At 37.5% G+C, this 17706-nt stretch overlaps 1 protein-coding gene across 3 annotated transcripts in view; it reads left to right on the top strand.

Moving 5' to 3' along the window:
* The window catches only part of LOC107582510 (protein quaking-A-like), a 111588-nt gene extending 98570 nt beyond the window's left edge, over positions 1-13018 (top strand). Inside the window, exons 5-8 of one of the 3 annotated variants that reach the window (XM_016268404.1) lie at positions 1639-1726; positions 3354-3752; positions 8414-8488; positions 9484-13018. In XM_016268404.1, coding sequence (XP_016123890.1) covers positions 1639-1726; positions 3354-3752; positions 8414-8488; positions 9484-9500 — 579 coding nt within the window. In that variant the 3' untranslated portion in view covers positions 9501-13018. Of the gene's footprint in view, positions 1-1638; positions 1727-3329; positions 3753-8413; positions 8489-9483 lie in introns of all 3 variants that reach the window. The other 2 variants (XM_016268396.1, XM_016268413.1) reach the window with 2 other exon arrangements.
* The last annotated feature ends 4688 nt before the right edge of the window (positions 13019-17706 follow it).

Here is a 17706-nt window from a genome sequence, read left to right as displayed (position 1 = left end):
TTTCATTAAAATAAGAAATGTCAGTTTTGATTTCATGGTGATTTTTTTTTTTTTCCTTTTCGGAGCTTGACAGTCCCCATTTACATTGAATGGAAAAGAGTAGCCAAGATATCTCCTGTTATCTCCTTTTATTTGATGTCAAGTCAGTCATACTATCCTAGAAGTGAATGACACAAATTTCTACCTCCACAGAATATTTCATGAATCAGTCTCACCTTTTTTGAGCTTAACATATCAGTGTGGCCAGTGAAATGCTTGAGCAGGAAACCCTGGACATATCTTTGCCCTTGGTGAGTGGCTGACTCCTTGTCACTTCAGACAGTATTAGAGCAGCTATGCCGAAACTGAGATCGACTGACCAGAATAAGAGTGAAGAGATCATCATTTGTAAGGCATAGGAAGGATGTGCTGCTCGGTCATTGGAAACTCTGTGCGGTCATGTGTACACACTCACTGTGTATGGGGGGTGGGAGTTGGGTCTGAGTTGGTCTTGCAAAATTCACAAGACTAATCCCAGGTGACACTCGTGAAGGACAGATCTGATTTTCACCAGTCAGGCTCAGTAGTTGTTAAATGGACAAATGAAGAATGTTTTCCTGTCTCCGCGCTGCATTTGATTAGCCTGAGCCCATTTTCTTTTGTTCGGTCTTCACATGAGTGGTGTTATTGTAACAAGCTCATAGATGAATCTTCATTGGCTCTCCACAAGCTCCTCAAATGTGAAGTGTTCAAACAAAAGCTTCGCTTTCTAGAAGAGAATGTTTTTGTGTCTGTATTGATTTACTAAAGTGCTCAGGAATGGGTGAGTCATTCATGCGGAGGCATCCGTAGCTTCAGTGCAGTTTTTGTTTTTTCTGATTGAGGAAATTACTCAGGGTTTCTCTCAGCTTTTGAGTCATGTAGATATGTAGAGTTGTACTAATCTAGAACTGTGTTATTTCTGCAGTCAAAGTCCCTTAAAGGCAACTCTCACAATACCACTCAAATATGGTGTGTCAAAGTAGTTTGTCCTTTGATGTGTGCTCTCCTAAGGAAACTCTGAAACACCATGAAAAGTTAAAGGTGTCCCAGCCCTCCAATGTGTCTGTTGCTTGATGTGTAAATCTGAATTGAGCTGGTTTCTACTCCCTCTTTCTCTCTCCTCCTCTCTGCAGTTGGAAATACAAGTCCCTTAGTGCTTTTTTTTAATTTTTTTTTTAAGTTGCTCTGCGTTTGAGAGATCTCATGTTTGGTTTACTCTTTTACTCGTTCTTAGTAATTGAAAATATGCATCTGTCTCTAGGTCTAGAAGCACTAGGCTTCTAGTTCCTGCTAAGAGTAGATATTTATTAATATGTTCTACTCCAGCACTTTGTGTTTATTAATTTAAATAATTTTCGTTATATTTATAGAAATTTTGCATATGTCCCATTTAATAGAATTAAATTTAATGAGATTTTTCTGCTGGTTTATTTGCTTTTTATGAATCGCACTTTTTAAAATTGCATTCCTTTTTTAAATTGTATTTTATTTTTATTTTATTCACTGCTTTTTTTTGTTATTGAAACCAGATTGTCCCCATTTTCAGAATGAATCCTGATTGGTGATTGGTTGTGTGAGTAATGAAGTTCTCTCTGATTGATCTTTTTCTTTCCGTAGGCAGAAGGAGAAGATAATCTGAAGAAGATGCAGCTTATGGAGCTGGCCATTCTGAACGGAACATACAGAGACACCAACATCAAAATGCGTAAGGAGACACATTCACACGTCAACAGCTAGACGCTTGGGAACTTTATATAAACAAACTCTCCAGAATAAATAGACTTGAACATCAGCATATCCACAATGCAGTCATAAAACTAACTATTAGGGAATAATGTGAGTTCAGCTGTGATTGTATTGCATAGTGACTAAAGAGATCGGTTTAAATGCTTACACACAAAATCACACCCATATTTGTTAGGACGCAGAGTTTACACACACAATATCAAATCACAACCAGCCATAATCCATCTCTTATATCCATCCTTAATCCACATGTAAATGCACATACATACACATACAGTGATGTTGTTTTCTATGCTGACTTGGTCTGACCATAAATGAGCAATTAAAAAAAAAACATTGTGCACATGAGAGTTCATCAGACATAAGGTGCTTGTTTTAATTCAAGTCCTGTTCACTGCACACTCCTCTTGAAAACATCTAATCATCTGCCCACAGTCTAGTATTTCTGTCTCTCTTTAATCCCTCCGTCTCTCCCTCTCTCTTTTTCTCCTTCTCCCTCCTCTCTCCCACCTCCTTTCAAAGCTGTTCCAATTGCAATCACAGCTTGCGTAATCTTGGTGTGGCACACAGAATAATTTTGCTGCATGATTGTGTGTTTTAGGTTGTCTTTAGGTCATAAACTTGTATTATTGCTCAAACATATTTGCATATGATTCAGCCCGTGTCATACATATTCATTAATGCAATGCATTTTCACATTGACATGAAGGGTTTTGGGCTTTTATACTGCTCTGTAAAGTAATATTTGCATGACTGTATTTATGATTGTATGGATTTATGAATGTGTGCATGCATATTTGGGTATATATGACAGGGACATCTTTTTGGAAGAAACACATCTGTTTGGCTTTAGTGCAGAATGTTCACAAGCATTTTAATTTTCAGCCCTGTTGCGGTTATTTCCCCTCCACATCTGCACTAAATGTCCCAGTGGCATGTAGAGGTTTTTGATTCATGTGGGAAAGCTTATGGCAAGTTAGTGGAATCAATTCTAGAGAGCGCACTTTAGATTTACAGCCATAAGAAACAACATGAGCATATTTTAGCACACAAACTGAAGTGCTGTTTCCTCTACATGCCACAGGACATTGAGTTTAGATGTGCTGCTTTAAATCAGTTACTCTGTGTTGTGTATTAGTGCCTCTGTATCGATGATCGGTTTGCCCTGGTATGATCAATCATCAGTTCCTCCTTGTGTTTTTTAGTTTTGATTCATTTTTGTAATGATTTTGGTTGTGGGGTTTTAGTTTTTGCTTTAGAGTGTAATTTTTTGTGGTTCATTGACCATTGCATGGACTAATTTTCCTTTATTTTTTCCCCCACCCTCTTTTTCCCTCTTTTCGTGTACTTCTGTTTTCCTTTCCCTGCCTGTGCTTTTCACACATCTGTTTTTGTGCCTTCTGTCCAATTCTATATTCCCCTTCTACTCTGAAAAATATATACACCTTCACACACACACACACAACCTCCTCCTATCGCTCTATCTCTCCCATTACTTTTCTCTCTGTGTCTTGTTCTCTTCCTTTCACTCTTTCTGTCTTTCACTCTTCTGTTTACGGCAGCCACCCTTGCGTTCTCTCTTGCAGCAGCGGCAGCAGCTGCTCAAGGTCAGCGTCTGATCGCGGCTCCTGCAGGTCAGGTCCTCCCCCCAGCTGCCCTCAGGCCCCCCACTCCGGCAGGGACCCCCATCATGAACATCATTCGGCCCACTCAGATGGCCACCATGCTACCCAATGGCACCCCTACCCTGGTGCCCCCAACGCCCGATGCGGGCATTATCTACACCACGCCCTACGACTACCCTTATGCCTTGGCACCCACGTCTCTGCTGGAATATCCTATTGAGCACAGCGGAGTCCTAGGTAAGCGGGCGTGGGGGCTTGGGACTTCACTCTTCGGTGCCCCACAAGAGGGTACTGTCGGGGTGTTTTACAGGGGCTTGTTGGATGGGTCGTCATCCGGCCCAATTCAGGACTCACTGAAAGGTAAATATATAATGACTAGCTCGTGCTAGCAGGGTGGGTAACCCAGGTGATTAAAGTCATAGCTACATAGAAAAAACATTTGCCACTGAGACGGGTTGGGAAAGGGAACACTTATCTGTGTCTTAAACGAGGTGTATTCATCTCTGAGTTTTTTTTTTTTTTTTTTGCTGCTGTGTAAGAACTCTTTTCTCAGGACACACGCACACACTCACTCTCGCAGACAGTGGCGACATGCTTGCTTGCACACATCTTTTTTTTTTCTTCTTTTTTTTCCCTCCCTCCCTCTCTCTCTCTCTCTCTCTCTCTCTCTCTCTCTCTCTCTCTCTCTCTCTCTCTCTCTCTCTCTCTCTTTTGCCGGAGGCTTTGTCAGGCAGGCTACTGGTGGATCCCCTCGGATTTCTCCTGGCTTTTGAAATCATTTCTCTCTTCCCTGCTGTAGCAGGCCTTGGTACCAGTGCCGAGCGGCACGGAGAGAGAAAGAGCCCAGAGTCCCATTGGGGATGTTCATTAAATTCTTCCACTATTCTCACTGTATCCTATTGTCTTATTTTTACCCTTGTGAACTTGAGTGCTCAACCCTATTCAGAGAGAATTGCCCATACTCCCCTGCCTAGTGAGGCTTCTGCAAACACTCGTGAAGAAGATAGATAATAACCACAACATCATCTTTTACAGACTCGACACTTCATCAAAGCAATGTAAACATTTAGAAATCAAGTAGAGATGGCGATCAATAGCATGAAGTCATGTGTACCAGCAGTCCGAATACTGCGCTTGAATAGCTTTGGTTAGTGCTCATCTTTGATTCGATGGAGGGATTTCTGAGTTCAGTTCACTGGATGCTGTACAGTTGGCATGTTTGGGTCTTCTGCTGTTCTGACAGTGCCGCGTTTCCACTTTTAAACTTAAACGCTCACAAGCTTGGCAGCCTTTTATTTACTTACAGTATCGATCCAACATCAAACCTCCTCCAGACCAGACCATGTTCTCTCTCACTCTCTCCCTTTCTCTTGCTCGCTGGGCATCAGTGCAATCAGAAGTGATTTGTTGGACATCTGCCGTGTTTCAGCATAGCATGTGGGTGTATACGCGCACACAGTTAGAGGGAACCATTAGCACTTCCAGAATTTCTCCAGAGGAGAGTAAAAACATTTGTGCTTCGCAACTATTCTGTGATGTCATTGTGATTTGGTATAGTCGTCACACCTTGGCAGGCCCACATGGAGCTCTGCATAGTCGTGCAGAATTTAAATGCCTGTCATTGTAAAACGGTGTAGCACAGCCCCATCTTCTTGGGTGTTTAAATAATTTGGTTCAGCTACCAGTAACAACTTTCAGTTGTGTTTAACTCATTTTCCCTCATTTGTGCTTAAAGGGGTCATATGATGCGTTTTCAATTTTTCCTTTCTCTTTGGAGTGTTACAAGCTCTTGGTGCATAAAAAGATCTGTAAAGTTGCAAAGACTAAAGTCTCAAATCCAAAGAGATATTCTTTATAAAAGTTCAGAGTCAGCCACACCTACCTAAAACGGCTCGTTCTAACACGCCCCCACATATCTACCTCACTATGTGGGAAGATTTGCATAACGCCGCCCAAATGTTCACGCAAAGAAAGAAGGCGTAACTTTTAGTCTCACTGTAGTTTTGTTGACGCTGCAGCCATGTCGTGAAAAAGCTGTGTGCTTCGTTGTGAAAGCAAAACTACTTTGTTTGGTCTTCCAAAAGAGGATCATATCCGCTTCATCATGCCTAGAGCTGATCTGTGCTGGTCGCTGAGGGAATACATCAACTTTCACCGTGGACGAAGCGGAATCTAGCCCGGGGTCCGTCATATGTGACGCAATGCGTAAAAAGTCATTATAATCAGAAATTATGTCCCCACTGGATGCAACAAGTGCCTCGTTTGTAATGGGTTTTAATGTTTTGTTTTAATTGTCAGATTGTTTAAATAATTAAATTTTTTTTTTTTTTTCAGTGAACATGTCTACTTACTGTATATAATGACACTGCATTGTCAGAAACCATACCATAAAAATAAGAGAAGTTGTAGAAGTTTAATTTTGTTGTCAATCACAACAGTATGGATAAAGTCTTTAAGTTTTTTTTAAAGAAGTGTTTTTGTTCCCCCCCCCCCCCCCCCCAAAAATAATGGGCACAAAAAATGTGCCATGTCCACAGATTCTTCTCTGAACTTGCTCATAAAAATATTCAATATTTAAAATCACTTTTTTTGGAATGCCAATTAATATTTTGTGTTAGTTTTTGTATTGTATTTTGTATAGTTTGAAATCTTTTGTTGATTGGGAGACTAAAATATATATTCCTTCACCAATCCGTCTTAAGGTCTGTCCATGCCAAGAGCGAAACAAAATGTAACTGTGGCAATTCACATACTTTAATGTTAACATCAATTTTGTTTCTATACAAAATTATCTTACTTTAATGCAAAATGCAACCCATCACATTTCTTTCACTTTAAAGCAATATAACTAAGGCTGGGTAAAAAAATAATATCTCGATTATAAAAAAAAAATATCGATTTTAATCGATTCTCATTTTTACGAAACTATATCGATTCTTAAATCCCAAGAATCGGTTATTCCTGTTTTCAGTTAATGGACGGAACATTGAAGGGCACCTCCCATCCAATATATCGCAATAAGCATTGTGCTTTGGTCCTATTAATATGAAACAAAGTCTCAGATTTCAAATTCTGTCTGTTATATTGCAAAATTAAAACAATGCCATTTTGGCGTTGTTTAATGTGGCGTGACAGATCGCTGTAGCACCTCGATCAACAGACGCGGCAGCGCGAGGCGCACGTGAACTGATCATCTCCTCTGCATTAATACCAGTTTCAGTGCAAAATTAACTTGACTAAACATCCTACGGTAAGTTAAAAGAAAGTACAACTTTATAATCCGTATCCTGTCTCACATAATCGCTCAATAAGTGTTTCAGCCACTCAAAGACGTCAATATAACGGCTTGTAAACAACGTCACGTAATGCACATTTACCTCAGGAAAAAAACATATTCGGTGACCATAATCTCATTAGTCAGCTAGAAAATTAAACTGTAGAGAGGGGCATTTTGCTAAATATATGCACCATGGAAATGTATTATAATTTTTACTTTTCTTCAATGTTTAAGTTATTTTTTATTACAGCCACCATTTAAATGTTAAAAAAGCGAATTGAAGTAGAACTATTATGTAATTGTAACTTTTATTATAAAAACTTCATTAAGTGTATTTTAAGCAGTTGTATAGCTTAAAAAATAATTTAGTTTTAACCTTCAATATTATAGTAATGTAGTACCAACTGACTCTCATGTATATGTTACAGCATTGGTTAAGATAATAGTTTTTTCTTAAGAAAATTTGGCATGTGTACCTGCTGCAATATAACAAAGAGTGAAAAATGTAAGGGGGTCTGAATACTTTCCGTACCCACTGTATATCCAAAATAATCGATATTGAATCAAATCGAATCAAATTGGGAATCGAATCGAATCATAAGCTTGTGAATTCAAATTGAATTGTGAAATTTGTATCAAAACCCAGCCCTAAATATAACCTTCAAAGTAATAACCTTAAAATTCTACACCACATTCACTTACCAGTGAAATCTGTTTTATTATTTGGGTTGCATTGTAAACATGATGCTAATGATAATACAACTGATAGTGAAAGTTCTGTTGAAATTAATGCTTTGACATAGGAATATAGCACCGTATAATAACCAAGGTGTACTGTTGGTTCAAAGAAATACAATCTTTATTCATGTGTGCGTATGCATACAATTTATAGAGGAATTTTGCTCTTGGTGTTTAATAGACCTTCACTATGGAACCAATAACTAGTCCGCCATCAACAGTTATTTCAAATCTATTTGTTCTGTGTGTTACATTTGAGATTGACCAAGGAGAAAATGTAAGTTAATAAATTTTATTGTCAACATGCTTAGAATTTGCAGTCTATTCTAGTTTTTCCACTTATTTCACATGAATTCTTGTGAGCAGAGAACGTTTGTATTTTAGACTGCTGAAATTTAGCTAGCATGAGCCAGGTGCTGTCGTACAGTAATCACGGTGTCAAAACTTGATTACAATTTGCTATCATATGACACTGCTTCCACTAAAGTAATTTTTTTTGCTTAAAACATACCTTTGTTTAGTGTGTGTTTGTTTGTTTTTTTTGTTTTTTTTGTTTTTTTTTCTACCCGTAATTCCTTGCCCACCCGTCTCAAATCTTAGTATCTTGTGAATTACTATGTAATTTTAAGTTGTAAGTTATACATTTATTAAATTCTGGGTTTTTTTGTATGCATTTATTACTCTTGGTTTTTTTTTTTTTTTTATAAATTTTCTACTGTGTGTGTTGATATTGTGAATATGTATTATATGTAGAAACATTATATGCATACATTTAAATATAGATGAGATTTCATGTAAAGCCTGTTTCACAGCTAACCGGTTCAAATTGAGATTCATTTTGAATGGATCTCTTAAATAAAAGGTCAAAATCAGATGTGCTCTGTATTTTTCTGGTTTCTAGAGTTCTGCTGCGGCATTATGTGGTCTAGCTGTGGTCCACAGGCTTTACATACGTTTTTCTCCTGGGCTAAACCATGTCTAACCTTATGGACCTGTTGTAATCTAGGTGCAATGGCTACTAAAGTGCGGAGACATGATTCACGGGTCCATCCTTACCAAAGGATAGTGACCACAGACAGAGGTTAGTTAGATAAGATACTTCTACCTTTTTTTTAATTATTATTCTTTGTGTTTCTTTATCTCTGAACGGGGGATCATACATGTGTTTATACACTGCGTATCTTTACTGTGGAAATGTTTACATATGAAATGCCTCTGGAAACACTCAGGTTTGCAGAAATTTGAGACTGTAACTGAATTAAATGCCATTTGTTTCATAGCTTTATATAAATCAGTGCATTTCTTAACTACGTCTAGATCCCAAAAAATAGATTGGAATTTTTGTGTGTTGCTTTTTTTATTTGTGTAAATCATTTTAAAGTACAAAGGGACTGGAATAAGCTTCCATTGCCAGCAAAGCCATTGGCTTTTGTGCTTAAGCTATTACCTCAATATATATACTTTTTTTAAATCTCAGGTTAAGCTCATCGGATTTAGTTTGTTCATCTCTTTAAATGTAAAAATGTATTTCACACCCAGTTATACTTTAGTAATACTGAAGGTACTATTTTTTAGAGCAGATGTATTTTTGGATCTTGTGTATACGTTCACTGAAAAATAAAGAAAAATAATCCAAAGCGATATTTCGCAACCTTTATCTGTTTATTTACGTAACGTAGCACTAGCTCTCTGATTCCCCCTCACAACTAATTACACTGTTCGTAACATGCATCTCGACTCAAGACACTAAAATGTTACTAGTTTTTGTTTGTATGTTTTTCTCGTTTGTCTACGTGTTGTATCTCTCTGCTTTTGTTTGTGGGGACATGGGGCATTTTAGCGCTTTAATTACATGTAATAACGTTCTGATTGAACTGATCATGACGTTATTGTGTCATGATCATAACCAGGTTTAGCCTGTGTTTGTCTCTTGACCGTGGAATTAGGGGGTTAAACAAAGATTGCATTCATTTTGCTGTTAAAATGATGTCATTCCAGTCTCTTCTTGCTAACTAATATCTTTTCTACCTTTTTTTTTCCTTTTTGTTGTTTTCATTTTTGTTCCTAACCACCTAGCCGCCACCGGCAACTAACAAATGACCTCTGAACTCTGAACTCTTCACCCAATGATGAGCCGCCCGAGCCTGCCTGCTGTTCAGATTAACTGGTAATTGCCTTTTGCTAGCCTGGTGGACGCAGAGAGAGAGGCACCTGTCCGAGCAGTGATCCTAACATAAACCAACATAAAACACAACAACCCTCCATACCAACAAGTTGTGTAGTGATAACAACGATGATACTCTTTATAATTTTTTATTATTATTGTTTCTTTCTTTTTCTTTTTAAATCTCAAATGACTGGGTGAATGTTAACAGTGATGTTGCGTTACCCGAAAATCTGCACTGAAGTTTAAAAGCAATAAAGAAGCGTCTTCTGCTAATTCAGCCCTTAAATGCATTTATACTCAAAATAAATGTAAAAAAAAAAAAGAAAGAAAGAAATAGCAAGCTTGGTGACCCTAGTTTAATCAGTCATAACGCTAAACAGGGCATCAGCATTCAGATTATGTCTATACGCTACCCCACACCTATTTAAATGATCACTATAAATCAGCAAAAGAAAAAGAAGGAAAGAAATCTGCAATCACACCAACTTGTGTATTTCCTGTCCTTCTCTGACTGTGTTTTTCAGTTGATGAGTTTTACTGTGCTGACACATTCTGGGTGTGCCTGTCCAGCTGACTTAGAGCATGGCTACAATGACAGACTGCACAAAGCTTGTTTTGATTTCTTTCTGTTACTTCTCCCTATTTGGTTTCTTATGTTTCCATGCATCTTATTAGCGTTTGGCAATACTTGCAGGTTTATACGTGCTGCTCATTGCAGAATCTTTGCCAGCTCAGTAGGGGGCAGTAGGCAGAGTCAGGCAGGGCAAGAGATTGGGGTGAAGTGTTTTTGGAGTCTTCAGGATATTCAGGGTTGGACAGCTGGGATATGAACCGGAATCAGTTTACTGAACTATGCCATCCCAAAAACTCTCAACCCCTCCCCACATATAGTGCCTAAACTTTCTACAATTCTTTCTTTGAATGAGCTGTGAGATTAAAGACAAAAAAAATAAAAATAAGTATTGTGTGCGCATTTAGCCAAAGGGTTTCAATTTAATGAATTTCATATATATAGGAGTATGTATCTAACCGCCAAGGGTTCTGTCATTTTAGAGTTTGAAAAGGTTTGATGTCATGCCTGTATCTGTTTGTTTTAATAGCAAATCAAAAGATGAATGAAATGGTGATTAATTGTCCCACAAGACGCTAATTTCCTTGAGGATGTATAAAAGCAATGAACACTAAGGAAGATGAATGAGGTAGACAGAACGGGGGAGGGTTTAACCTCACTGCTGTATGTACACAGTTTTCTTTTTGTTTGTTGATTTTTCTAAATGTTTTTATTTTTTCCAAATTTCTCTTCCCCCCCCGTCCCACCTTCCAAAAATGAATTCAACTGAGCTGAAACTAAATGCAGGTGTTCTTGCCTTCATGAATTGCAAGTTATTTAGATTTGTTTCAAAGACCCGTATTAAATAGCCCATCCACAATGTGTCCTGCACACCCCCAGCTACTGAGCCCACTCTCAATTCTAGACACCCTCTCAAAAAAACATAGGATGTGAAAGCCATGTCTGCCTGTTCTAATTGCTTTATACATACATGATATATATATATAAAATGTATACAAATGTAGATATGTCATTGCTTATTAAAATACTGAAAGATCAAAATTAGATACTTTTACAGGGTGCTGGAGAAGAAATATATATTTTTGGCAATTTTAGCTTTTTATACTTAACTTGCAGTTACAAAATATGAAACATAATACAAAAAAAACGATAAAAACGTTTGTAGAATAGTACAGCGAAAGGTGGTAAAGAAATATTGAGTGACTTTGGATACTATTGGCCAGGGGGGGAAAAAACAGACCAAAATAGTCAAACCTTGGAATGTTAGAGGAATTGCATGACGTGAGAGGAGAAGAGTACAGTTAGAGAGATAAGTGCCTTAGTTACTGATGGTCGTTTCTTTTTCCGAGTGTTACTTTCTGTTCAATAATATCCAGCACCAACTAGGATAGCGCAGAGCGAGGGAGGGTTTGTGAAGAGGAAGCACCCCAAGAGTTAAACCACGAGGCTGTTGCAGTGTTGTGCCACTGAATCTATTCTATGCAAAGGAATAGCAGTCATTTGACCAGCTAACAATGTGCCATGATTCGTCTTCCCAAAATTGAGTTGAAGTCTTGTTGTTTTTCCTTTAATCCCCATTTGAACAAAGTGTTTATTTTCTCTTTATTATTCTTATATTATGAGGACAAAATCAGCAATGCTGTCTATGTATTTGGTTACTGTGATTTTTGTCAAGAACTGCCAATCATGATGTGGAAGTCTGCCAGGTGTTTTAGAAGGGAGATTTCAAATGAATTGGACTTCACCTGAAACCTCCTCTTGTTTCAAGATTTGCAAACTGGAAGCTTTCAATCATATTTGCCCTAACATACTCTATTTTATGCCAAGGAAGTGTTTTTGCTTTTTGTTTTAAAAGACTGGAAGATAGAAGGGAAGAAGGAAAACGTATTCCGCTTACTTTGGGAAAGCCTTTTTGGTGTTTCACAAAGGATAGATGTAGCTTTACAGTGCACTGATCTGAAAGAAGCAAGTAATGTGTGGAGAAGGAAAATATAGCATTTACTCAAAGTATTACTGAGAGGAAGGTCACTGGGATATTCATCTGCTGCCACATCAGTGCCAAACCCGAACAGTCACAGAAGAGCCAGAGTATCAAATCACACGCTAAAGATCAGATCCGCCCCGAGCAGTTTTCAGTCGTTGAAACAACCGGAGGTGTTCATCACATTGAATAAGATTACAACTTTGTGTCCTGTAACCCTGGCAGTCTCTAATGTAGTCTTGTTCACTTTTGTTACAAAAAAAAAAGGTCAATGTCTTTTTTTTTTTCCTCTTCTCAGTGTTAAATACATGTTTTTTTTAAACATATTCAAATAATGAAATGCAATATTAGAGAGGAGCAAAGACCGACTACAGAGAAATGGACAGTATTAAACGAATCCCCTCTGCCATGTTACTACGTGCTGTTAATGTTTTGGAGTTGGGTTTAGTCTATCAGGTGTATTGAGAAATCTCCTGTGTTCTCTTCCGCCTGCCTACTACATGTGTAATAATGTCAATTACAGCCATTGTTACAGGTTTCTAATGTATTTTTCTAACTTCATTTTCTATGTACAAGTCTTTTTTTCTGATGAAACCCACTACATCTTTATTTTTTTCATGTCCTCTCTCCTCCTCCGCCCTCCCTCTCAACCCACTCTTTACTCAGATCTGTCTCTCATTGGGAGCGTTGCCTTTTCCTACAGTTATTTTGTTTTCTTGCTGATTCTTTAGCTTGTTTAACTCATTAGCAACTTATTAGTTCTTGTCATAGGTATTTTTACATGCTTGCATTTAGTTTTTATGGTGTATGCTGTTATTTTTTTTCTTATTAACCTCCTTGGCATTTATTTTAATAAACATTCTTAGTAAGAATTTTACTAACTTTGCTGATATTATTTTGTGGTGTTCTTTTTTTTTTAACCAGTTTAATGAATTACTACCTTGGTCTGGTTCACGGACTAACATGATTAAATCTGGTGTGTGAGCACCCTCACAGTTTCTCACACACTCAAACAGATGCATTTCTCAGAGGTCCATGCACATTTACAGTTCACACACAAACACACACACGTCCACGCAGTCTAACAGGTAAATGTGCACGAGACAATCCGTCCTTCACTCCGCTCCTGCACTTTCATCTTTGTCGCTGTAGAAGTCTACCCAAGCGTGTGCTGCCATGCCTTGTCTGCCTCACTGTTCACGCAGTTTAATGGTGCTACTGGTGTTTCCTTTGTTTTGTTTTTTTGGAAATACCGCTGCTCTCTCTAGAACTGCATGTAATTGGGAGTTAGATCTCTAGAGTTAAAGCACAACTTTTTCTGTTACAAAACCCAATAACAGGAAATATTTTGTCCATCCACACCCACTCTTTACTCAGATCTGTCTCTCATTGGGAGCGTTGCCTTTTCCTACAGTTATTTTGTTTTCTTGCTGATTCTTTAGCTTGTTTAACTCATTAGCAACTTATTAGTTCTTGTCATAGGTATTTTTACATGCTTGCATTTAGTTTTTATGGTGTATGCTGTTATTTTTTTTCTTATTAACCTCCTTGGCATTTATTTTAATAAACATTCTTAGTAAGAATTTTACTAACTTTGCTGATATTATTTTGTGGTGTTCTTTTTTTTTTAACCAGTTTAATGAATTACTACCTTGGTCTGGTTCACGGACTAACATGATTAAATCTGGTGTGTGAGCACCCTCACAGTTTCTCACACACTCAAACAGATGCATTTCTCAGAGGTCCATGCACATTTACAGTTCACACACAAACACACACACGTCCACGCAGTCTAACAGGTAAATGTGCACGAGACAATCCGTCCTTCACTCCGCTCCTGCACTTTCATCTTTGTCGCTGTAGAAGTCTACCCAAGCGTGTGCTGCCATGCCTTGTCTGCCTCACTGTTCACGCAGTTTAATGGTGCTACTGGTGTTTCCTTTGTTTTGTTTTTTTGGAAATACCGCTGCTCTCTCTAGAACTGCATGTAATTGGGAGTTAGATCTCTAGAGTTAAAGCACAACTTTTTCTGTTACAAAACCCAAAAACAGGAAATATTTTGTCCCCCCCCCCCCCCCCCCCCCTCCCCTTTATTAGGCTCTAAAAATTGCTTTTTCTTTTTAAAATCCAGTAATAACCTCGTGAGCCTCAGGACTCGATGCATTTACTGCCACCATTGAAGGTATTTTGTTTTGGCATGTTAGTGCAAATGAATGTCCATCATGCCCAAAATTCTCTAGTGTATCTGATCTCAGCTCTGCTCCTTCATTCAGCTATCAGACTTCATATGTAGTGGGTCATGTGGAGTTTTTGAAGGTCGTTTGACCTGCAGAGGCATGGAGAGATGGCGTCTGCAAGGGCTGCGCTGCTTGCTTTCAGAGCATTTAAGTGGACGAAAGTACTAACAAACTAGTCTGCCCTTGTAGGAGCTGCTTGGGTTGCCGTGGAGACTAAAGGCACTGTACCAGATATTTAGGATAAGCAAAATTTGTTTTTCTTTTTATTTATGCAATATTTTCTGTGGGGAAATGTTTTGTAAACAACCCAAGCACAATGTGTATTCAAGGTTTATTTATTTATTTTGGTCCTAATCCTAAAATTTTCACCAATTTGAAATGCATTGCAACTGCACAAATAAAGGTTTTTTTTTTTTTTTTTTTTTTTTTTTTTATTCCCTTTTTACACCACTGGGTGTGGCTACAAAATGGAAACACTACATGAATTTTTTTTTGTCCTAATCCTACTTTTTTCACTAATTTGAAATGCATTGCAACTGCACAAATAAAAAGTGTTTGTTTTCTTTCTCTTTTTTTTTTGACCACCTTTATCCCACTGAATGAAGCTTCCGAATGGAAAACATGCATTATATGTTGACTGACTGAAGTTGTATTCATCTTCATTTTGAAGAGCAATGAACAAAGCCTTAATATTATATTAATAAAGGGAAGGTTTCTCAAGCAAAAATGTCCTCGGGGAATGTTTCCTAACGGGTCACAATCGCTAGCATCAAAGTCATTAAATAATTATTTTAATAATTCATAAATTGTTTGGGGTTTATAAAAGCATTTGGTCCAATAGCGTATGTGTGGAGAGCTGTAGCCCTTTTCTCAATGAACTGTAGAAGTAAAACCTAATGAATAAAATGCTTAAGAGCAAGAGTGTTTTCTTTGGATTTTTAAAGAGACCTTGTTGCTGAAATGTCCCACAAAACTCAGGTATATTGTATTAATAATGTTTTAAATATTTATTTGAAATTATCACTTCATATAATTTTTATATTGTGTATGAAAAAGTGTGAAGAGGACTTGTTATTCATGGCAAAAAAATAAATGATTTAGAAGGAGCTTTGTAATGTGTGCAATAAAGGGCGGTGTTTTCAATATGCTGCTGTTTGATCGCTGTAAGCTGAGATTGTTTTTAGACCATTTTTCACTGAGGACATCAGATCAACTCTGCAGTTTGAATTCGTGGCCTTGTGCTTAGGTAAGTTACATTCAATTAAAGAAATGGCAGTAAGTCTAAATGTCACAGGTTTGACTTAGATGGAGAATCGAGTCTGTATTTACTGGTATAAAATTAAACCGATTCTGTGAAGTCTGACCTGTAGGCCAGAAACTGATGAATGGTGTTATTTATGAACTCAATGCTTCGCTGACACCAATGAGACTCTAAAATGCAATCTTAAGATTCTCTTTTATATATACGTGACCCTGGACCACAAAACTTTAAGTCGCTGGGGTATATTTGTAGCAATAGCCAAAAATACATTGTATGGGTCACAATGATCGATTTTTCTTTAATGCCAAAAATCATTAGGATATTAAGTAAAGATCATGTTCCATGAAGATATGTAAATTTCCTACCGTAAATATACTAAAACTTCTTTTTTTTTATTGGTAATATGCATTGTTAAGAACTTCATTTGGACAATTTTAAAGGCGATTTTCTCAATATTTAGATTTTTTTTGTACCCTCAGATTCCTGATTTTCAAATAGTTGTATCTCGGCCTATATCCTATCCTAACAAACCATACATCAATGGAAAGCTTATTTATTCAGCTTTCAGATGATGTATAAATCTCAATTTCGAAAAATTGACATGATATATGTGGATATACTAAATATCAGACGTTTTTGTCACATAACACTTGCACCTTTTGGGTTTATCTACCTGACGTAGGCCTAATACATCTCTCTAGAGAATTTAATGGCAGTAACAGTATTACCACTGATCTGTCCTGCTGTAGCAGCACATGAATGCTCAAAAAAGGGAGTCTATGGATCAATAAATCAAGTTTAGAGTGGATCTTTCTTGCTCAAAGTATAGTATGTCTCTCAATCCATCGCCTTATGACTAGTCTCGGCTCGGGCACCCCGTGTCTCTCTTGCTCTCACCGAGAATTTTTTGAGTTTTGTATGAAGACGGAAGTCTTCTTGAAGTCTGGCCAGCAGAATTCAAGAAATCAAAAGAGTGTTTATAACTGGAGCAGCTGGCAGCTTTATCAAAGCAAGGAAGAGAGAGAGGAGGGGTGTCACAAGTAACAAATGATCCCAGTTCCTGCAGAATAAATCAGGAGCATTCATCAGGACACAGGTGTAGGTGTGTGTGTGTGTGTGTGTGTGTGAAGGAGAGAGAGATGCTCAGTTCTATGTGTTTTTGGCATCTCGTGGAGGTTGATGAATAGTGTCTTGTGCTTCAGGTCTCAATGAGCAGCTGGTGTGTAAGAACTTTCTACCGTTCCAAATCCTGTCTATTAAGAGAAAGAACATACTATTGCTTTTGCTGTCATTTGCATTTTCATTAATGCATTGATCACCTCATAATAGTCTGTCAGAATCAAAATATCACAAATAATTACAGATACCACTTAACCTTGTTTATTTCGAATTGGGGTCAGGCTGCGAGAATGCTGCTAAAAAAAACAATGACAAAAGCACATTAAAATGATAATTAAAAGCTAAAAGGAAAAGCTCGTTCAAAATATTAATACTATAATAGTTTATAATTATGGCTAAAACAAAAAAAAGTGTCAAAACATACAGGTGAGTACATTTTCATTGTTCTTATTTTCTTTCTTTTTTTGTTTAATAAATTTGCTCCATGTCCTGATTCTACTTTATGCTGCTTTAATAACCAATACCAGGGTAAAATAACAGGGAATTTACACATGGAATGTATTAATTTGATTCATCAGAGGCCTTTATCTATAAGCCTATATGTACACACAAAACTGGTAATATTAATCAAACAATATATTGAAATATTGTGTTTGTTTGTTTTTTTCATATTGCAGTTCATATAGCATTTAGAGTCAGTAGACTTGGAGTGTGATTACTGACATGTAGTCATTTAGTTTCTGAAAGTGTGAAGAGTACGGCTGAATGATTGACACAAGAACTGGCTGTTGTGGGATGTTTCAAAGTACTAAAAGCCAAATTTTCTCACAGGAAGAAGGGAATTACAAACGGTCAGAAATAGATGTTATTTTTCTGTGTCTGAGTGGTGTTCATTTTCAGAGGGTGAGAAGCCTGTAATGATTCGCTACAATTAACACCACGTCGGCTTCCTCTGTAGAGCAT

This window comes from Sinocyclocheilus grahami, unplaced genomic scaffold, assembly GCF_001515645.1.
Source record: "Sinocyclocheilus grahami isolate Dianchi unplaced genomic scaffold, SAMN03320097.WGS_v1.1 scaffold4.1, whole genome shotgun sequence".
In the NCBI taxonomy this organism is placed as follows: domain Eukaryota; kingdom Metazoa; phylum Chordata; class Actinopteri; order Cypriniformes; family Cyprinidae; genus Sinocyclocheilus; species Sinocyclocheilus grahami.
Note: the sequence above shows the minus strand (reverse complement) of the source record. Positions and strands in the feature narration are given on the sequence as shown.